At 36.8% G+C, this 23,877-nt stretch overlaps 1 protein-coding gene across 6 annotated transcripts in view; it reads left to right on the top strand.

Moving 5' to 3' along the window:
• Positions 1-21,398, top strand: part of SUGT1 (SGT1 homolog, MIS12 kinetochore complex assembly cochaperone) — a 61,763-nt gene extending 40,365 nt beyond the window's left edge. For all 6 annotated transcript variants that reach the window (XM_072782911.1, XM_072782914.1, XM_072782915.1 and 3 more), the window contains one exon: positions 759-21,398. In XM_072782911.1, coding sequence (XP_072639012.1) covers positions 759-860 — 102 coding nt within the window. In that variant the 3' untranslated portion in view covers positions 861-21,398. The remainder of the gene's footprint in view (positions 1-758) is intronic.
• The last annotated feature ends 2,479 nt before the right edge of the window (positions 21,399-23,877 follow it).

Raw genomic sequence — 23,877 nt, 5'->3', positions numbered from 1 at the left:
GTTGGGCATGAGGTTATATTGAAGTTCCAGAGTAATAGGGTTTGTAACCATATACATATGCCAGCAGCACAGCTGATTTTGTAAAAATGTTTAATTTGAATAATTCACACTGTGTTTTGCTGTGATCCAAGTCAGTTAATTTTTATTGCATTAATATAACAAATGTCCACAGTTTCTTTAAATGTCTGTACGAATATGCTAGGGTTGTGGGTAGGTGGTATATTCTACAGATGGTAAATAGATAATCAGTTCTTTACTGAGATACGGATTTTATGTTCTTAGATATATGCACGTTAATTTGAAAAAATTCCAGCATTCCCTTATATATTTGTCACAGAGCATGAATAAGAGGATCTTTAAAGTTCTATACAACTAGTTTAGAAAGAGTATACTTTGCCTGCTCTTTATTGTCCTTAACAAAAGAGATTAATCATTTTCTTGGGGAGCCAGTTTTATTTTTGTCAAAAGGTAGATTTTCCACGTTTACCTCAATGCTGATTAGCTGAGGGAGATGTGCTTTGTTTGACACTGTATGAACATAATACTTCTACCTAACTAGTCTAGAGTTTCCTTTTCAAATTTTATAGAGCTTGGTAACTTCTCTGATAAGCCTGAGATTAAATCGTGGTACTGTCTTGTGTTTGTATTGAGCCAAACATAGCTTATATTTGGAACACTACGTTTGAAACATTTTTAGAAAAATACTCTGTTTTGACTATATGGCCCAGAGATTAATCTATTTTTATTTCTTATTGCAGATGGAGTCTGGTGGTACAGTTTTGAGTACCAACTGGTCTGATGTAGGTAAAAGGAAAGTTGAAATCAACCCTCCTGATGATATGGAATGGAAAAAGTACTAAATAAATTAATTTGCTATCACTGTATTACATATATTCACCTAATGCCCATTGTGTATTAATATCGCATTCTTGAATTTTGAACTCTGAGTATTTTTTTGAAAGGTTATACCTCTTTACCTCTTTGTGCTTTAGAAATTATTTTCCTTCAAGTGTTCTAAGAGTCTAATGAAGAATGAAGATGATATTTTAACACTTTTGTCCTTAAGGATTTCAGACATGCTGAAATGGAATGAAGTATCATTTGCTACTAGATAGATTAGTTCTACCTAGTTATGAAAGTGGAGAAATCATTACTGGGATATCTTGGGTTATTGCCTTATTTTTGATGGAGTATTCTGTTAATAATTTATTAGATTTGGCAATTTTGGGTGAGCATAGATTTTTTCAACTTTCGTGTTACATTGTTTGCTTTTAAAAACTGCTTTTGGATGGAGTTGTAAATACAATTTTTCTATGAAGAAGTTTGGTTTATTTACCTTTTTCTTAAGTTTTGTAATGAGAACTTTGAGAAATTATCACTCGGAATTCCTATTTGGTTATTTTTATGAGAAATATTTGTAATTACACTGAGATTTTGGTCCTTACCTTCTAAATTCCTGTATAAAACATAAGACACCTGAGTTTAACATGCTGCAAATTTATCTATACTGAAGGATAATCTGTGAAATTGGGCCAAAGAGTGATTTAGGAAAGCCCAACTCTACTTCTTGCTGGGTTTTGTTTGTTTGCCACATCAGGAGACCTGAAATTACCAGTGGCTTGTTTTGTGTTGGGATTTTGTTGCCTTTTTTATTTTTTCCTCCTTTATTAGAGTATTTCTTCTCACATCCCCATGATTACTTTGGTTTTAGTGGTTTAGGGTAGCTGCTGAGAGAGTAAATTAATAGGTATATATTTAGTATATATTCTGTTTCTAGAGTAAGTAGATACCATAGGAATACAAAAAGTAAAGACATCATTAACTTCAAAGAGCTTATAATCAACAGAGAAATTAACATTCATGAAAGGATTATGGAATGACTACTGAAATTATAAATACTGTTTTGAGACAGAAAAATAGTGTTTTATGATTAAAATTCTTTGCAGTCTAAGCTTTTATGAAATATAGGCCATTGATGACCTGTAGGGTCTGACTTTGCTTTTTGACTGTAATTGCTAAATTGTTGAGGTTGGTGTCTATTAGGTCTCACAGTGTGGCAAGGCATTCTTACATCCTCATAGCTGAGGATAGGGTGAACCAAAGGTGAATCAGCCATTGGTTCATCTTTACAAAGAGTGAGAATTCAATCCCTTCCATCTAGTCGTTTGACTTGAAATGTAGCAAAGTTCATGAAGAAAATGATGGTGGGGTGGTATCTGACCTTGCCCAAACCTTTTACAGCTTGTTGAGCACCTGGGAGTTTTCACTTGTCCTTTTGCCCACTTAGAGCTACAGACTACCTTTTTGGTTCTTCAGCACTGAAGGAAAAGGCAAAATTAAGTTCTTGCTTGTATGAATTTCTCAAATTTTCTCTTTAAGGAAACTAGATAGTAGTTTTAGTATTTTGTATGTCACAGTTTCTTAGTACCATTAGTCCTGAGGGGTGGTAAGGGAGGCTGTTGCTACAGATACAGTAAGTTGGGCATATAGCAAGCACCACACCAGAGACAAGAATCCTAGCTCCAGCAAATATCTGCCACTAATAATCTTCAGGGTTAGTCTTTCTACGTCTTAATTCCTTTATTTGTAAATAATCTTTAGAATCTTAGAGTTAAAATTAAAAGTATGATTCTAAATAAGATACATTTCTGTGGCTTAAAAGTAACTTCTTTCTTAGGAATGACACTATTGTAATAGAAGTTGCTTAAAAAATTTTTTACTAGTTTTGCTTGTACTTTAAAAGGATACATTATATGTAAAGTATGCTTATCTGTTGGCTAGATTTGCTTAATGTTTGGGATTCAGGTTTTCCCTGAGCCAAATGAAGTTCTAATATACATGACTATAAATGGACCTGGTCCAAGTACAATAGATTATGGGTAAAGAAGGGAGGACTTATGAGAAGTAGGTTAGACTGTTGCCTTAAAGTAACACTCTGAAGTACTGCTTCTCTTTCACTCTTCTAGATAATGAGGATTTATAAGCTTCCAGAAAGTTAAAAAATAAATAAAACAGCAAACCATCATTTTGATTAAGAGCCCTCTTTATCCTTATTTTCTATATTCTCAGCTATTAATTGGTCTCTCTTTTAGATTTCCATTTTCAATTCTTAAATTTTGGTTTTCCTGTGTTCTGGTTAACCTTTTGTTTCTTCATAAGGTACATTTTTTTCTTAGTTTTTCTTATTTTCCTTTTTAAGGTTTAGTCCTAGAATAATCTTTCTTAATCTTACATTCTTCATCTGTTCTCCTGATTTTTGTAATCACCTTGTTAAGCACCTTGATGACTTCCCAGAATTTTCAGTCTTCAAAGAATTTTGAATGGATGGTCTACTTCTTTGAACTCTTCTATCAAGTAATTTTTCAGATGGCTGTGCCACATGTTTAAACATCAGGGTCAGTTTTGATAATTTTCTATCATATGTTTTAACCCATTTAGAGTTGGTTGCCACCTATAACAAAGTCCAGTCTTTAGCATTGGCAATTACAGGCCACTTTAAAAAAATAACCGATTTTCTCTGTCTTTATACGGAATGGAGAGAAAGGATGGTTTGCATTCATAACTGCATTTTTAAAAGCATTGTAATCTCTTAGATTTGTGATATTCACGAACTTTAGAATATTGAATGATTCTTGTCTCCCTAGGCTAACTATATAGAACAAGGGAGAATATTGGGCTGTCTTATAAATATATATCTATAAATCTTATATATTTCAAATATTTAAAATGGGAGTATGTCAGTGCATTAATATAAATAGGTAGAAGTTTTAATTTAACCCAGTTTTAAACCCAGAAGTTTAAATTTAGTTTATTACTTAAATACTGTTTGGCTGTCCTTACCCATTTTACTTTTCCTGTTCTCCTTGCTCTGTTATCTACATAACAGAGTAGGTCATTGATCTCTGAGATCCACTGATTCAGAGCAGTATTGCCTATTAGTTTACCAGTCTGCCTAATGCACTTTAATTGTATTGGGATCTTCCTTGTCCAGATTAGTGTGTACCCCTCTGACTTACAGCTATTACCGACATTTCCAGAAATACTCAGAAAATTTCTGAGTAGGTGGTTTGTTATGAGAGTTACTTTTCTTTTTAACCAGCTCTAAATAAGTTTACCTTTATACATTCATACCTGCTATCTTGTAGTCTCATAAGAATATGGATTTATGTTATCTGTGGCTGGGAGGAACCAAGGAGAGGTAATAAATAAAAAGGTAATAAAAGCTTAAAAAGACAAAATAATGGTGCCTGTGCCAGAAAGAGTTATAAGTAGTTCTAAATGAGAGATCATCAACATTGATCTTGTTTCCTTTGTGTCCAACCCCGCATATTCTATTATAGGTTCATTTTACATCAGGAGATTTGATTTAGGAAATAATCTGGGAACTTGTTGCCAAATTGGAAATAACTGATTTACTCACAAATGTTACTATTTGGGTCATCCTCGTGACTTGCTTCTGAAATTGACTCTTAGCCTCTCTTTCTACCTCAGTAAACTTGCCCTCATTCAAATCAAGCTAAAATCCTATACATTGCTAATCCATTAGGGCAATAAAAGGGTAGCTATTCTGTACTAGTACATTTTATGGGCCAGGTGTCACTAAGTGCTATATATACACTACCTCATATATAACAGCCGTGTAAAGTAGTGATACCATCTTATTACAGATCAGAAAAATGAGGCCAAAGTTAAGTTCTTTGCCCAAATTTACTCCAGTAATAAGTGATGCAGTAGGGATTTGAACCTGGATCTGTCAGACTACAATGTCATGCTGTAACTCCTTCAAGTTTATGAGTTGGGTGTATAATGGGTGATTTATTAGTCACCTATATGACAATAATGGAAAAAATCTGCAAGTTGAATTGTTTAATTCTGCTTGTATGTGGGCTAGGAAGGTATTTTCTTTTGTGAGAGAAAGCAAGTGTGAGTGGAGGGAGCAGAGGGAGAGAGAGCATCCCAAACTGACTCCATGCCCAGTGCAGAGCCTGATGCAGGGCTGAGTTCCATGATCATGAGATCATGATCTCCGCCAAAATCAAGAGTCATGTTTTCAGCCAACTGAGCCACCTGGGTACCCCTAGAAAGGTATATTCTTAAATGTCAGAATATTCTCCTCAGTTTCTTAAGTAAGAAAACTTAGTAGGAATCAAAACCTCCTCTTATAGAAGGTAATATAAGCAGGTTATCTTGGTTTGTATTTGAAGGTTCTGTGTTCTTTTTAAACCCAGGTAATTACAGAGAAGCAAGATATCTTTAACAACTATTGCAGGTATAAGAAGACTGACACATCATGCTGATTACAGTCTTGGGATAATAATACCTGCCTCATGAGCTATTAGGAGTTAAACGAATTGTTTCTTTTAGTCCAGAAGGCTCTAAAAACTAAATTTATGTGTGAACTTACAGCATGAAGTCATATTTTGCTGCAGAAATATATGTTTAATTATAGAATACTAGCAGAGATCCTGCTGATGTTAAATAAATGATATATCTGTATTGTATTCTAAAATCCAAAATTGTGAACCGTAGGGGCACCTTTGACTCCAAGGGTTTTGAAGGAATTTTGTACCTGTATATTTAAAGTGCGAAAAGCAGTGCTTAATGTTATTGATAATGTCACATTTTCTTTTTTTTTTTAAGATTATTTTTATTTATTTATTTAGAGAGATCTCAAGCAGACTCCATGCTGAGCATGGAGCTCGATGATCTCACAACCCTGAGATCATGACCGGAGCTGAAATCAAGAGTTGGCTGTTTGATCGACTGAGCCACCCAGGCGTACCCGTCAGATTATTTTACATTCATTTAGGCTGAGAGGCTTAAATCCTATACTAAGCCTTTTTGTTATAAGTTAAATCCTATACGATTCAAGATTCTGGTTGAGGAAAATAACAGTTAAAAATTTTTAGTTTAATTTTTAAATTTTATACTTTGAAAGCATGAGTTCATAGAAGTCTTTAAATGAGTAGTTATTTTAATTCAGCAGAGCTTAAATATGTAAGTATTAGCAGTATTTTGAAAATAATGAGGTGTACTGGTGGCAGAAGATACACACTGTAGGATATTAAGGGACTTTTTAGAAAGTCTTTGGTTATAATTCCATTTTAATTTAAATGTCAAAACAGCAAAACTAGTTAGTATCACACTACTTGTAAACCATGAATTCTGCCCTTTTATTTCCATTAGTGCATAGTTAGATCATCAATTCTGTTTTCACACCAAAGAATGGGGAGTGTCAACCTTAAAAATAAAATAGCCAGTTATTTTAGTAGCAAAATGAGTTTACTCAGGAATAGCCGAAGAAATAGAATTTGGAACATGCAAACTATGGTAGATCATACACGAGTCCAGGAATGAAGAGGAAAGACTTGCTTTTTATAGAGGAAAGGAAGAAGTTGGGGGAGGGAGTTTAAGTGAAAGTTTGTTGGAAGAGGGGGAGAGGGCAGCCCGGGTGGGGGTTGCCCCACCCGGGTGGGCCTCAGTGGTTTAGCGCCGCCTTCAGCCCAGGGCGTGATCCTGGAGACCCAGATTGAGTCCCACGGCAGGCTCCCTGCATGGAGCTGCTTCTCCCTCTGCTTGTGTCTCTGCTTTCTCTGTGTCTCTCATGAATAAATAAATAAAATCTTAAAAAAAAAAAAAAAAGTTGGGGTTGTGGCAACTTCTCTTTGGCTGACCAGGTCAGGTTTTCTGCATTTAATGATTTTGTGCCAGGAAGGACCTTTTTTGGTAGACCTGTCCCACAGTGGAGAGAAAGTGCACAGGTGGGAAACCATTTAGGCCACATTTGAGTAAAAAGGAGGGAGAACTCCGGCATTTCCCTCTTAAAGTCTATATCTTAATACATATTGTAAGCATGGCAGACCATCTCAAAATGTTGAGCTAGAATCACCTTAGTGGGCCTGTCATTTTTACAAAGGGCTGATGGCAACAGGTATAAAGCTTAATAAGAATTCTACAAATCAGAATTAAAAGTAATAACAAATCTGGTTTGTTCAGTGGTTGTAAAACCAGGAGCCCAAACATGAAGGGAATCAGCTGAAGAGAGATCAAAGGGTTGTTGAGTGGGATTTATTGTAGCTGGTGTGCTTATTTCTCTATTTTTATGCAGTTGGATTTGTAACCATAGAGGAATTTATCTGTTGCAACATGTGGTATTGGCAGTCTCACAAACACCTCGTTCAGCAAGTACACAGTCAAGGGGCTGTACGATTAGCCAAAACTGCTCTAGCCAATGAGTCAAGTGATTGTTGGTGAGCTGCTCTTGCCTTGGCAGCACAATCGGCTAGTGCTCATGTTGGAGAGGTTGCTGATTATGTGATCAGTGGCACTTCCTCTGACCTAAGTGAGAAAGACTTGCTCTCTATGTAGGCAAATTGGGAATCCTATTTGCTTCCTAGAAGTTCCCATTTAAGGTGCCCATGGAGGCTTATTGGGGTGGATTAGTAGAAGATTTCTCATTTGTTAGGAAGAGAAAATAAAACAGTAAGTACAATAAGAGCACATTGTCCTTTCATTGTCTGGCTGTCAAGCATAGGGGCGATTCACCAAAACCTCTACATGTAAAGAGGTAGCTGGGCTTTATATGTAGGACTTCTCATAAGTATTAGTATTTATGGACCCACTGGTCAATATAGAAGTGTTTGCATCATGCAGCCAAGACACAAATGCTGCATTATATATTGAAAGACGAATGGAGATACATGGGTTTGACAGCAAACCTGCAAATGGTCTAATTTACACTGTTCTTTACTATCTTTCCTATATATGATGGAACACATTCTCCCATCCCAGGGTTTGGTTAAATTGAGGCAAGGAATGGTGATAATGTAGATTTAGTATTCCTGTGGGAATATTAAAAGGAACCTGTGGACAATTCAGGTTTATGGTGGTGTCTGGGATTCCAGCAAGTTTATAGAGTAAACTAAGGGGTCACTGCTATCATGGACAGATAGTGGTTTCTGATGACAAATCCAGTAATTGAGTGGCTTATCCCTCTTTCAAGGTATTGGGAAATGTCCTTCCATGAAAGAAAGGGAGAAGAAAACAGAACAAGCAGGTTTACAGGCCTGGTACAGTCTCATATAAGGAAAGCTGTCATCTGCTTCAACTCGTGGAAATCTTTACTTTCAGGTCACCAGTTGGTACACAGGTCCAGTTGGGGTTGTATGCTTTCTTTAGATGTGACATGAATCCAAAAGTCTGTTCCCTGGAGTTTGGTGGTAGTAAGTATTGGGCCTTTCAAACAGGGTTGAAGAGCGTCTTCTCGAGGTGTCATTTGCAATAGATTGTATTTCTGAATTCTAAGGAGTGATGCTTGAGATCTTTGTCTCTGTGGAGTGTGCTGTGGAAAGATTGTTCTAGGGCTGGTTATTTTCATTAGAAAATAGACCTTTATGATATTAAAGTATATTTTTCTTAGCTGTGAGTCAAAGAAGCAGGAGCATGTGCATTGGGTGCTCTGAGATTATCTCAAAGGGTGAGAGTTTCCAGATTCCAAAAGAGATGTGTTCCCGAGATTTTGAAGGACTAATGGCAGTGTTTTTGGCCTGAGTATTTAATGAAAAGAGTTTCTGTAGGGGTTCCTGGGGGGCTTAGTTGGTTAAGCATCTGCTTTCAGCTCAGGTCATGATCCTGGGGTCCTGGGACTGAGCCTCACATCAAGCTTCCTGCTCAGCGGAGAGCCTGCTTTTCCCTCTCTCTCTGATTGTATGCACTCACTCTGTCAAATAAACAGAATTTTTAAATAAAAGTGTCTATAAATTTTGCCAGTTGAGCCTTAATGATGCCATTAGTGCATTTGACTAGCTGAGGATTGAGGGTGATAAGCGCAGTAGAGTGGCTAATGAGCACAGGCCTTTAAAGTCCTTGACCATTAAATTGCGTTCCCTGGCCACTAAGGAGTTCTAAGGGAGTTCCCCACGTAGAGACTATCCTTTTTTAAAAAAAATTTATTTGAAGGAGCACACGCATGTGAGTTGCTAAGGACAGAGGGAAAAAGAAAATCTCAAGCAGACTCCTCACTAAGCATGGAGCCTGATGCAGGGCTCAACCTCAGGGCCCTGAGATCATGACCTAAGCCAAAATCAAGAGTCAGACACTTAACCTACTGAGCCACCCAGGTACCCCAAGACAATCTTTCCTAATAGTATTTTAGCCATAGGAAAGGCATTTGCCTGCCTAACAAGGGAAAGCTTTAGTCCAGTGAGAAAACGTACAAACCATGACTAAAACATATGAGATGGAGGCAGGGGAGAGGTTGACAGGTCCCCTTGCCAAACTTTGAATTGTCCATTGGGCAAGTTAAAAGTATGTAGGAGCAGGGTGCCTAGGTGGCTGACTGATCAAGGTTTCATAGTTTTCAGAGTATAGGTCCATCACCTCCTTGGTGAGGTTTATTCCTAAGGATTTTACTCTTTTTTGGTATAGTTAAATGGACTTTGCTTTCTTAATTTTTCTTTCTGCTGCTTGATTTTTAATGTATAGAAATACAACCAGTTTCTGGGTATTGATTTTGTATTCTGCAACCTTACTGAATTTATTATTCTAGTAGTTTTTGAGTGGAGTCTTAGAGTCTTCTATGTGTAATATGTCATCTGCAAATAGTGTCAGTTTCACAACTTCTTACCAATTTTTTTTTTTTCCATGCCTGATTGCTGTGGCTGGGACTTCCAGTACCATGTTGAATAAAAGTGTTAAGGGTTGATGTCACTGTCTTGGAGGAAAAGCACTCAGTTTTTCACCATTGAGTATGATATTAGCTGTGGGTTTTTCATATATGGCTTTTATTATGTTGAGATATGTTTCCTTTAAACCCGTTTTGTTGAGAATTTTTATCATGAAAGGATGTTGAATTTTGGCAGATGGTTTTCCTGCATCTGTTGAAATGATCGTATGATTTTTATTTTTCATTTTCTTAATGTTATGCATCCTGTTGATTGATTTGAGAATATTGAACCACCCTTTCATCCCTAGAATAAATCCTCCTTGATGTGGTACATGATCTTTTTAGTGTATTGTTGAATGCAGCTTGCATGGTTGAGGATATTTGCATCTGTGTTCATCACAGTTATTATTAGCCTGTATTGGCCTGTAGTTTTTTTGTAGTTTGGTTGTGGTATTAGGCTAACGTTATCCTTACAAGGTGAATTTGGAAGTTTCCTATTTTTGGAATAGCTTGAGGAGAGTTAGGTATTAACTTTAAATATTTGGTAGAATTCACCTGTGAATCTCTCTGGTTCTGGACTTTTATTTCTTGAGAGTTATTGGTTATCACTTCTATTTTGTAACTAATTAGTCTGTTCATAGTCTGTTCAGTTTTTCTGCTTCTTGATTCAATTTTGGAAGGTTGTATGTTTCTAGGAATTTATCCATTTTTTTCTAGGTCATCCAATTTGTTGACATACAATTTTTTCTTAGTATTTTATAGTTCTTTGTATTCCTGTGGTGGTGTTATCTTTCCTGTTTCATTTTTGATTGTTTATTTGGGTCCTCTGTCATTCTTGATCAGTCTAGCTAAAGGTTTACCAATTTTATCTTCTCAAAGAACTGGTTCTTAGTTTAATTATCTTTTTTGTTGGTTTTTTTAAATCTCTCATTTGTTTCTGCTCTTATCTTGATCATTTATCTCCTTACACTAACTTTGAGCTTTGTTTAGCCTTTTTCTAGTTTCTTTAGGTGTAAAGTTAGATTGTTGAGATTTTTTTTTTTTTAGTGAAGGAGGCCTGCGTTGCCATAACTTTTCCTTTAGAACTGCTTTCCCTGTGTCCTAGAGAGTTTGGACTTGTGTTTTTATTTTCATTTATCTTCATGGATTTTTTAATTTCATCTTTGGTTTCTTGGTTGATCCCTTCATTGCTTAGTAGCATGCTGTTTAATGTGTGCTATGTACATTTGTAAGTTTCAACTTTTTATAATAGTTATGTGTATATTTTATGATAGTAAATGATAAAATAGATTAGTAACTATATTTTATGCATTCACAATACATACTTTGTTCTTAATTTTTTCAGTATTTTTAGGCTATGCAGTTTGTTGTTTTTTCAAATTGTTACAAATCCCCCTCCCCTCCCCAATTTTCCCAGTATATTTGTTGAAAAAAATGTGTGTGTGAGTGGGCCCACATAGTTCAGGCCTGTGTTGATAAAGGGCCAAGTGTACGTTGAAAATGTTTTGTTTGGTATAGCCACCTTCATTCATTATCTTAGCTACATCTTCTAGATAACTTGATCCAACTTCTACATCCACACATGGTGCTTCACTTTGCACTCGCATGTTATGGGGATTACTTGTTTCCTTAAATCTGAACCAACCTGCTAACTTCAAACTTTTCTGCATCTTCCTCACCCTCAGCATTCATAGAAGTGAAGAGAGTTTTGGGGTCTTGGTCTTGATTAGGCTTTGGCTTAAGGGAATGTGTGGCTGGTTTGATCTTCTGTCTGTAGCACTAAAACTTTTCTTCACATCATCAATAAGGCTATTTTGCTTTCTCATGATTTGTTAATTTCCTTCAAGAACTTTTCCTTTGCATTCACAACTTGGCTGACTGGCACAGGAGTCCTTCCTTCTTTCAACCTGCCTCAGCTTTCAGCATGCCTTCCTCACTAAGGAAATGTTTATTATTTCTAGTTTTTCATTTAAAGTAAGACATGTGACTCTTTACTTGAACACTTAGAAGCCATTGTAGGACTATTGATCTAATTTCAATCTTGTGTGTCTCAGAGAACAGGGAAAAGACTAAAGAAAAAGAGATGGGTGAATGGCTGGTTGTTGGGCAGTTAGAACATGCACAGTTACCAGTTCACTGCCTTAACTGGGTGTGGTCTGTGGCACTCTAAAACTATTATAATATCAAAGATAACTGATCATGATCTCAGGGTCTTTTTTTTTTTTTTTTTTTAAGATTTTATTTATTCATGAGAGACACAGAGGCAGAGACATAGGCAGAGGGAGAAGCAGGTTCCTAGCGGGGAGCCTGATCTGGGACTCAGTCTCAGGACCCTGGGATCACGAACTGAGCCAAAGGCAAACGCTCAACCACTGAGCCACACAGGCAACCCTAGGATCTCGGTCTTGAGATCAAGCCCTGTGTTGGGCTCTGCTGAGTGTGGACCCTGCTTCAGATTCTTTCCCTTTCCTTCTGTCCCCACTTCCCTTCCTCCTGTTCACATGCACATGCTCTCATAAATAAATAAATTAAATAAAATAATAAATAAATAAACAAACAAACACTGGTCACAGATCACCGTAACAAAAACAATGGCAATGCAAAAGTTTGAAATACTGTGAGAATTTCCAAAATGTGACATAGAGACACAAAGTGAGCAAATGCTATTGGAAAAGTGGAACTAGTATGCAACTAGTATACTAGTATGCAACTAGTATGCCTGGATGCAAGATTGCCACAGACCTTCAATTTTTAAGAAAACAATATCTGTGAAGTACAGTAAAACAAGGTATGCCTATATTTGCATATTTAGCTGAGTTGCCCTCAGCTACAGTACAGGCCTGAATAAGACCGTTACAGTTCAGCCTGTCGGGTTAAGGCCAGGCCAGTAGTTTCAAAGGGAGTTGGAAATGCATAGCCAGCATAGTATTACTATTTACACCTTTTAAATAAGCACTATCAATAAACAATGAAGTTAGGGTTATCCAAAGGAGTTTCCTGTAAGTCATCATGGAGGGAGTCCATTCATAATAAGCAGTCATGAAAAGTTTTATCAGTGGAGGGGAGGAGAAGGGTAGGATGAAGGTTGTTACAGCAAGGAAGATTTACGCAGTAGTTTCCTTCACCCCCTGATCCCTTATCTACATGGGATGCTTTCCCAGGACCACCAGTGGTCCCCTGAAATAGCAGATAGTACAGAACCTTGTATACGTTATGTGTTTTTTCTTTGTGTACACACCTGTGATAAAGTTTAAAATACATGAGATTGGAGCACCTGGGTGGTGCAGTTGGTTAAGCACGTAATTCTTGGTTTTGGCTCAGAGTCGCGAGATTGAGCCCCAAATTGGGCTCTCAGCATTGAAATCTACTTCACATGCTCTCTGCCTCTCCGTGCCATCCCTACCCTCCATGCACCTTCTCTCTCAAATAAGTAAATCTTAAAAAATAATAATAAAATATATGAGGTTAATGGTAATCACAAAATTAGAACAGTTATAACAATATACTGTAATGTTTTTTTCCCTCTCAAAATATCTTATTGTACTTGTGATGATGTGTGATGATATGTCTACATGATGAGATGAAATGAGATGAGTGACATAGGCATTGTGACATAGTGGTAGGCACTGTTGACCTAACAGTGGGGATAAAAATAATAAATAAATAAATAATAAATAAATAAATCCAGGGGGATAATCATCTGCATCTGCGTCAGCTGATCCTGGATCATCAAACCATGATAATGTCAATGATTGAGGATACTTCAAAGTTGAAAAGTTTTTTTGCCTAAAACTGTAGGAAGAACATTGTAATTGGAATTTGTTGTCTCTTTTTAACTATCAGAGTGTTGCTGCAGAAACTAATCCTTTGGGGATCATCCAGTTGATTTTAATCCTGTGTTTGAGGATCATATTCTATAATTTTGTCATTTATTGTCTGTGCAATTCAAAACAGTTAAGCGTATTTTGCTAATGTCCACATTACTGGTTCTGCTTTATTTTCTGCTTCAGTTTCTTCATCATCTTCTTTTGTAAATGATTTAACACTTCTTTCACTTCACTTCTTAACACTTCTTTGTGTTCCTCATATGTTCTTCAAATTACTCATCAAATAGGTTGGCTAGTCCTAATCCACTAATTTATCCTGCTATGAGAAGGATTTTGTTAATAGTAATGCCTGGGAAGCCTTTAAAATCCCTCATGACTTCATAAGTTCTTCCAGCAGTCATGTACAGCTTCTGGTTTTAATTCATTCTTTGCAGCTTTTATGAATGTTATTATATCAGCAGTAGTGAATGATTTCCAGCATTGCATTATGTCCAGATTAGGGTCTGCTGCATCAGTTGCTGATGGAAGGCAATCAAATACAAAGCAGGTGTGTGTGGCCTTGAAAAACCTAATGATGTCCTGGTCCAGGGGCTGAAGTGCTGAGGTTATATTTGGAGGTAAGAGTACAAACCTCAGCATTTATATTTACATAGCAAACAGATTCAGGATAGCCAGATGCATTGTCTAGGATTAATAGGACTTTAAATTCCAGCTCTCCCTCTTTTGAGTATTTTTTCACTTCTAAAATGAAGCATTGGAATCATCCTATAAACAAGATGGCCGATCACCTACCCATGCTTTCTGATGATGTTACCAGAACACAGGCAGAGAACTTTTTGGTTTTGCAAGCACATGGGTTCTTTCCTCTGTAGACTACAGCTGACTTTATCATATGCCCTGCAGCATTGTCACATAGTATAAGAGTTCATCTGTCCTTCCATATTTTAAGCTGTAGTGTCTCTTGCATTTTTATTAATGTAAGTTCTGTTGGCCACCTTTCAGAAGAGCCGTTTCATTGCAGTTGCAGACTTGCTTTGGATACTATCATAGTTTTCTTAACTTCTTCAACTCCTCTGGGAATTGAAACCACAGGTGAGGGGTACTGCTGTATGAGGAGTTAGTTAGCAAGAGGATTTCATAGGAGGTGAGGCATCTAACTGACAAGAATTTAGAAGGGCTTCTATTGAATTAGGGTACAAGACTAGTTAGGAGGGATCCTATGATTATTCAAGGACCTTGACTAGAAGAACAGTGGTAGGAATGGCTCAGAGGCGTAGGGTGGGGTGTGCTCTTGTGCCACAGCGTCTAGATGTTGGCTATAATAATCTATGGGTCAGTGATGTTTCCTCTGTTTTGGGATGAGTAACCCAAGGGCATTTCTCTCTCATTATAGAAGAAGAAAAAATATGAAGTTGATCATTGATATGTCCAAGGGCAGGGGGATTTATTAGGCATTCATTTAAGACTTTATCTTGCTTTTAACCAAATAATAGGGTCAAGTTTGTTGTTTTTTAGTCACCGGTAGGGGTTGGGCCATTTAATTTTGACAGTGGCCAAGAGGCAACCTTTTAATTGGTGCTTAGTTTTGGTTTTTGAGAAGTTCAGAATGCCATGACACCTATTTGGATCTAATTGTAAGCCCCTGTTCCAGAATTTCGGTGCTCTAAATATCAAACTTGAGTTTGAGTGAACTGCAGTTGTTCCTTGGAGATTTCATGTCCCTTTAAGGCTGTAAGTTTTAATAGTTGGATGCTGTTATCCTGTGAAGAGGCTTGGGAAAACGGAGAAGCAAGGCATCTACATATTGTAATAGGGTAGAGCTTCTAGGAATCTTATATGATCTATATCAGGTTTTAAGGTTTGTGAGAGGTACAAAGGACTTTCAGTACAACTTTGAGGCAGTACCGTCCAGGTGTATTGTCCTTCCCAAGTAAAAGCAAAGAGATGGTGTCTGGCATTATCCACCAAGATGCTAAAGAAGACAGCCATGGTGAAAAATTTGCTTTCAGCAGGGTTAGAGCCCAATAAAGTATGGAGATTGGGAACAACTGGATGTAAGGGATGACAATACTCTTATGGCTTGGAGGTCCTATACAAATTTCCATCCTGTAACCATTCTTTAAAAAAAAAAACAAAAAAAAACAAAAAAACAAAAACATAAAATAGGGCTATTGCAAGGACTACTACAGGGGCTAAGGCTTTATAGTCTTCCATTGTGGGCCTAAAGAACCTCTTTATAGAGTATTGCTTAATTCTAAGGAGAGGCTTTGAGAGACGTATTTGGATATTAATAGGTGCACCGTGGCACTATGCCAATAAGAGTTGAGAGTTTTGCCCATAAGGAGAGTAGTAGTTGGTTCAGTAGGGACAGATGATCAGTGTCCTTGTAATTAGCTCTAGTGCCTTTAGAGATGGAACAAATAAAACGTATTGAAAGATCATTGGCTTTGGCTGTTGGTTGCTGCTTTCAAATTCTAGAATACTTCCCCCTTTCAGGAGAAATTCCAGCATATTTTTCTTAGAAATATCAGCCCAATCAATAGAGGCAGAAGAACTAAGGAGAGAAGGGTGGATATCTGTTGGCCTACACAAAAGGGAATAGGTTTAGCGATAGGAACCTGTTGAGTTTTATTGGAGACTATATGAACCGTTTTTATATTCCAGGGCAGGTGCTACTTAATAACAGGGGTTGAGCACCCAGTATAGCTTCAGTGTCAGTAAGGACATAGAGACATTTATTCCTAGTCCAGAGAGTGGTTTCTTTAAGATAATTAAGGGGAAGGATTGGGAAAAGCCCCTGTAGCTCCTTGGAGTTCTAACATTGGGGATTAGCTGGGCACTGGCAAAGCTGGCCAGAGGGCTGAAAATGCCTGGAGCACTTAAGCTGGCAACAGTCTTTCTTTCAGTGTCCTGGCCTTTACAATAATGGCAGAGACCAGGAGAGTTGTGTCTTTATTTAGGGGCCTTCAGTTGTTGGAGCTGAACGTTGAGGATTTTAGTGGTCTTCTTTTTAGTTGAATCATTTAGGTGCAAGTGAGCTGGCTTGCTAAATTAACTGAACCTGGAGTGGACATAGTTTCTCATTCTATCCTGGTCCTTTTAACTAGAAGTGTAAGGTCCTGGTTCATCCCATTAATGAACAGGCTACCAAGTGGATTCAACAACTTAAAGGAAGACTGAAATTTTCTTCAAAAACAATTTGGAGCTGGCTGTCATAATCACACATGGGTTTATTGGACTTCAGTGTATAGGCTTGAATCTTATTAGTCCATTTGTCTGTCTCTCAAGTATGTTTGAGTCAGATCTGTTTGTTATGAAGTCACTATAAATGACTCATTTCTTCCCCCATGTAACAGTTGCTTGGGCCAGGGGCTAGAGGTGGGGCTTCCAACTTTATATCTGCAGTATGTGGTGCGTAGGGAATAGGCCCTCAGAATTTGATTGATGATGGATGCATTTGCTTATGGTCTTAGTGCTGCATAGAATGGCCTTATTTTCTTCCATCTTTCTTTAAGTGTCCCCAGTGAAAATGTCAGTACTTTTATGAAATCCCCCATTCCGTGCCCTCTCCAGGAATTCTTTGCCACTCTGGCTGTGATGTGGAAGTGCTCAGTTGTGCCTCTTAAGGCACCTCTCACAGTCACTGGTTTTAGGGTTAGCTGCAGTTATCTTTTTTAGCTGTGTGTCCTTTTCAGTTACAGTGTTGTTTCTGTGGCTTTGGATCATTGATGCAGAGCTCCTTGCCTTTCACATAATAGATAATCAAGTATTAGAACTGTTACTTTTCCCCAACTAAATTGTTTTTTTAAATTTACTTTGTTTTTTGTATCATGCCCTTGAAATTGATCATTAATTCATCAATATAGATGGAATAATAATTTTTCAGGTTTTTAGCACATAGCTGTGAGAGCTAAATCTAACTTCTTAATTTATCTACATTACTAGAGGGAACAGCAGTTATTACATAAATAAAACTAAGGTGACATCCATGTGTTTTTTGTTTTGCTATTTAATTTTCAGATTTCTTTCCTTTGTCCTGATTTTTTTAAAACCAAAATATGTATGTTTTCTTAAAGAAGGGACTGAGGTTTACTTTCTAGCTGGTTTAGTCATTCTTCCAGAAGAATCTTGAGCCCAGAGAATTTGAGTAGAGTTAAAGAGGCAGAGAGGCCAGTGATTTATAAAGCCAGGTATGGAATTTGTTTGGGCATATGGAATGGTCTGGAAACCAAGGGTGAGTTGAGCAATTTCATTTATAAACAATACCAATTTCTGGATACAAAAATCTGAAATACTAGTCCATTTTTTTTTCTGGAAAACCTCCAAAGGAATTTGGAGATACTGAATAAATACCATGTGACCCTCTTTGGTGGGGGTTGCATATTTTATTTTTTAACAGTGTGAACACCCTTAAGGTCTTTCTGGCAAAAGCTATTCTTTTAAAGTGGGTTTTCACTTTAACATAGGTATTGGAAAAAATGGGTAAGTGAAAAATGCATAATTTAAGATACACCCATTCGTTAATTCATTGAATGCCAAGTATGTGCCAGAGACTGTTGTAAGCTCTAGTGATACCATAGGAGGAACCCCAGATTCCCTGCCTTCATGTATCTTTTGCTCATGAGAGAGATAATCAAAATGTATTTTAAATGATAATAGTTCTAAGAAAGAAAACTAAATGTTTGGAAGAAGATAAATTTGAGAGAGAAGATCAAGTAAGAACTCAGCAGGTGATGTTTGCACACAGACTTGAAGGAAGCAAAGGAGGAAACTGTGCAGATACTTGATAAAGTGTACTCTCCACAGAAGGACTAGCAGATGGGAAGGCCCTGATGCAGGAGTGAATAAGGGGTTGAGATTCCTGATGGGGGAGGGGGGGGTCTGGATCGTGCAGGACCTTGCAGGGGAATACAGATAAGATGATGGTTGCCAGGTCAGAGCTTGTTCTAGCTGAATATAAAATCCTCTGTCCTCACTCAAAATTCTACTGCCTGTCATTCTTCTTGAAAATTTTCTTTCTTTTATCAGATGTGCATAGAATCAAGTCATATTTATTTTATAAATCCAATAGGGATTGTTGTGGAGTTTTACTCCGAATATCTGGAAGTATTGATGTGAATGAATTTCAGTTATGGTATATGACTTAATGGGTTTATGAGAAGCCCTCAGTCTCAGTACACATCTCTGCCCTTTCCTCGTCACATGGTAAATTATAGTAATATTGCATTTTAGTGTAATCTTTGCTTAGCAAAGCTATTTCTTGTCTGGAATAGAAGTATAGTTTATAGCAGAATAGATAAAGAGTCAAAATTGAATTAAATAGAATGGTTGTGAACAGGGATGTAAGATATGGGGTTTTATGTTTTAATAGAATTGTAAAAATCAGATCAGCAGGGCATGTTTTTATGGCCTGCCAACACTAGAAATAGCTTTGGTACCTATTACTCCCTTAAACATGTATTTGCATTTCATCCCCTGTCAATATGAAAGAGAGAAAACAAAGAAAAATGAAATCAGAATTTTGGAGCTGGAAGAAATCTTAAATACTGTTTGGTCCAAACCTTTGATTTTACAGGTGCATTTTTTGTGGAGTGCATAATACTGTTTTTTGTTTTTTGTTTTTTTTCATAACAATTCGTTACTATAGTTCACACACATAATTGGTGATAGAATCAGAATCTAACTCACCTAAAACTTTATTTCCCCTAACATGTACTGACATTCTGACAGTTGCCCAAAATATCAGGCAACTGAAAATTACAGCGTTAGTCAGATATTCTGTATAATATATAGCATAGTGGTTCTCAGTGGTGAATAAGCCTTATTTGGGAAGCTTATTTTTTAATATGTAGGCTTTCTCGACTTCCCTCCTGAGATTTTGAATCTGTAGATTTGGAATAGGGCTGGGAAAATCCATGTTTTTAATGACATGATTTTGAAATGTGAAGGTCACTGCCCTTAAAAAAAAAAAAAAAAAAAATACTAGTTTCAAGGGGTAAAGAAGTGATGTTAGCACTTACTGTTCTCCAATGCCTTATTTCCTATAAATTTCAGCAAAGACTAAAAAGCTGCTTAGGTGTTTGTTCCTTTGAAGAGAAGAATTTCCTTCTTAAATGGATATAAAAGCAGAGGAATGGCGTTCATTGATTGCTTTTGTTCCTCTGTCATTAGAACCTTAGGGTCATTATGATAAACTCATTGAATCTATATAACTGTGGTATTGCACATGATGAAAGGAAATCTGTTTCAGAGTGAAACAAATTGAGAATATTTGGACAAGATATACTAGCTTATCAGTGCTGAGATAGTATTAAAGTTGAGCAAAGAATATTAGAAAATTCAGTATTCATGGAGAGCCATGGCATAGTACTGGTATTTAATGAGGCACTATTTCTTCTTTAGCAACTGGAGTGTTCTCAGATGCTACCTGTCTGATTATGCATAGGTGCTAAGTGAATATTAAAAATTACGGGGCTGGTTGAGTATAATGCATGTTAGGTTGAGTATCAATATGTCCTTTGAAGATCTTTTTTACTGTGTAGTTGTATAGCTAACTCGGTAACTAACAGGTAGGAATATGGTTTTAATTGAAAAACCACTTTAAAAGCATTATGTTCTGCTAAAGGAAAGTTCATGCTTGACTAGTTTATTCCAGGTCTTTGGCTATGTCAGTATGAAGCAAATTCATTAATATAAAAATGGATAATAGTCTAGGCTAATGGAATATAACTATTGAAAAGAGAATTTTTTTGCAATGAAGTAATCCAAACCTTGGAAGTCTGAAGGACAAGAAGCCACCAAAACCATGTTTGGGGGCTTTTTGTTTTGTTTTTTTTTAAGTCAATTCCAAGTAAATTTACAAATACAGTCTGAGTTTTAAAAATATGTAGAGATTTTTTTTTTTTCAAGCTATCTCATTGTAATTCAGATTTTTTAGCCATCTGAGAAAAAAGAGGTTGAATTTTCTGGAGTTCTAATTCAGTTGTAGGAATTTGATGTGAAGAGAATTATTGGAAAGGAGCAGGCACAGAGAGAACGAGTCTATGACAGAACATGTGTAAAGTTACTACTAAGCTTATATAAGGAACGTAGCAGGGTATATCTCTTAAAACAAATGGTTTTTAATGATTTGGTGTTTTAATCTAAGGACTTAGTTATAGCTTAAGTGGGTATACTATTTCCAGTCCCATTACTGAGTTTTATCACTCATATACCCTAATAATGATTGACTCCTATTTATTTGATTTTTAAAACTATTAAGACATGGAAAAGATTCAGTAAGCCTAAAAACTCAGCTGCTTGCCAGGTTTAGGTTATCCATGCAATAAATGTATATATAGATGTACTTACTTTTATGAGGTAAGTACCTAAAAACTATGGTAATTGATCACTTTTGAATGTAAACAGTTTAAAAAATCTGTAGTGAGTCCTTTTATTGTTAAAAGTCAGGCAACACTAACTTTTAACCTGTTTGTAAATTTGATTCTGAATACTATACAGGGCTTTTTCAAGGTGTAACCTGTATATGCATATGAGATATGAGCATGCATATATGTACAAAAGCCCTTCAGAAGGAGTTCACCTTCCTTTTATAAACACCAAAACTCAACTGTGCCTGTAAAATGTTTTTGCTAACGTTTGCATCATTGACTCAAATTTACACCTTCATGTTTGAGATATGCTACTTAGGACTATCTATGCATGTAGACTTTTGCCAACTCCCTTTTCCCCCCTCAGTAGGCAGTTAACTCTAACAAATATTGTAATCCTTTCTATAAAATGTTCATAAAACATCAGCATATTCAGCTTATACAGAAATTAATTTTCCTCCCCACACAAGGAATTTCTATTTTGTAAGAATGTAGCTTGTATTTCAGAGTGCAATAAAATATGGTGTAAGAAATAAACTGTTGAATGGGTTAAGTGATTCTTCTGAATGTATTAACTTTTCTAGTGTCAATTATTTGAGGTGGTGGTGGAGAAGGTATAAGGATGAGGTTTTAACAAATTTTTAAAATTGCAGTGGACTTATGTTGGCCTATTTTAGTGAGATATGTTAATGTAACATAGAAACTATTGGAACCCAGCATGAGACCATTTCTTCATTTTCTTTGTGCTTATGCAGCAGCAACTATCACATTTAAGGCTATCTGGGTCAGATGAGGAGCTTGAAAATTGACATGTGATGTCCATAGGATTAGTTTACAGCTGAGAATTAATGAGTTAACCATAAAATAAGGCTATCTGGGTCAGATGAGGAGCTTGAAAATTGACATGTGATGTCCATAGGATTAGTTTACAGCTGAGAATTAATGAGTTAACCATAAAATAATAAAATGTCACATATATATAATGTATACATACACAATGTACACACAGAGTCAAGATTCAGAACAGCAGACTGGGCTACATTTACAGCTTTTAGATTGGCCTGATTAAAGATAATCTGGGGATTAGTACCAATTTGTGAATAGTTTATATTCTGCAGTGTCTTCTTTCACTAAATCGTCTTCCTTTGTACACTGGATTGTTCTCTTTCACAGTAAGCTTCTAGTTTTCTCCATTGAACATAATTTGAGTTGGTCATTTCTACCTTTAATCCAACCTTGACTCTCCCCTGTGCCCTTAAAACAGCAGTATTTTTTCTGTTGAGTTGACTTCCTTGGGTATTTCTTGACATAACACAACATAACTCTGTTTAGACTATTCACTTCCTATATTTCTGTTTAATTATGGCACTTAGAGAAGGGAGCACCTTTTCAAGAGACCGCCTCCTCCCCAAGACATCTTTTGCTCCTTACTAAGTCTGGCACCTGCTCAGTTCTCTCAAGCAAGCTACCAAGGGTGATCCATCTAAAAATGGAGAACACCTCCCTCCATGCCAGCAACTTTTCATGGTTTCCTATCCCTTATCCACCAAGTAAGTTCAAAGTTAACCTGCAATATAAGATTTCTTTTATCTGCATTTCCATTTTAATATGTTCTACCTCGACCTGAATGCTTCGTTTGCCTGATGATACCACGCATTTTCACACCTTTACGGAAGTCCTCCCTCTGCCTGGAATGTCCTTCCTCTGTCACCTTTTCCCGGCTAACTCCTGTTTATCCTTGAAAACCTAGCAAAGGCATTCTCTGCTTTCAAGAAGCCCAAAGCTCTCATCTTTGTCAAGGCTTTTTGTGTACTGAGTCCTGCTTATCTGCGTCTCTCTGAGACCACAAGCTCTTCTGGGCTGGGATCACTGAGGCTTTTTGATGGGATTTTTCTTCCTTTTTATTTGGTTCTAGAATCAAGTGTACAGGTTGCTGGAGAGTGCAGTTGGAGATGGTAGGCCAGAACCATTGACACATATTTGCTTAGTTAATAGAGTAACAACTGTTTTAAAGACTAAACATGTAAAATTCTATCTGTGCCTGAGAACAGTGTGACCATTAAATGTATAATTCTGCATGTGTCTTTCCTTCATTTTCATGCAGAGACCTAACTCCCTGTATATTCTATTAAATGCAGACATACAAATGTTCATCAGATAACCAGGTTTAAGTAACTGTGTAAGACTTTACCAATTTAAATTGGCAAATACTAGATGTACAGTAATAAGGTTTATTTAGGGGACTGTAGTGAGATCATGGTATCAAAACTGTTCTGTAATCTCTCCGAATCATTGCATTGTTTTGGAAAACTTTTATTTTCCTTAAGAAAGTTCTTGGTCTCTCAAAACTAAAATGTCAGTACGAAATACCTGCTCCTTTTCCTGATATTTCAGTTTCTAACGACAGTCCTTGTTCCTAAGAGATTTTATGTCATTCGAAATAAATAAGCCATTCCTCTCAGCCAGATCTGCCAGGCATCACCGTCAGTCCTATTACTATGAGAGTAACTTACTGGTAATTGGACGACATCAACAGCCTGATTTGTACTACAAAGGTAGATCTCACTCTGCTGCTTCATACCCGATGACCACTTACTGAAGACAGATTGAAAAGGGTGTGAAGACCTGCTTTTCAGAATGTCAATGAAAGTCCTCCTTTCCCACAAGCCCGACTCATCTTGGACTTCATTTTCACCTCTTTATCCTAATGCTCTTTTCCGTGATGTGACTCCTGACATAGGGCAGCCACCTATTAGTCACATGCCAGCACAGACTATAATAAATTTCCTGTGAGCTACCACCTTGAAGTTTATAATGCTTGCTCTCAGGTAAATCCCATCATATGTCCCATTGTACTTTTTTGTGTTTTTATCTGGGAACCTGGGGACACATTTGCAAGACTGAGAAGAACAATGAAGGTTAAGAACAATGGAAGAATTCTGTACAAATAACCAGAAACACCTTAATTACTTCAGTGACTTGATTAAAAAGAACTCAAGTGTACAATTGAGATCTC

This window comes from Canis lupus, chromosome 17 (assembly GCF_048164855.1).
Source record: "Canis lupus baileyi chromosome 17, mCanLup2.hap1, whole genome shotgun sequence".
NCBI lineage: Eukaryota > Metazoa > Chordata > Mammalia > Carnivora > Canidae > Canis > Canis lupus.
This window is presented reverse-complemented; position numbering and strand designations above follow the sequence as displayed.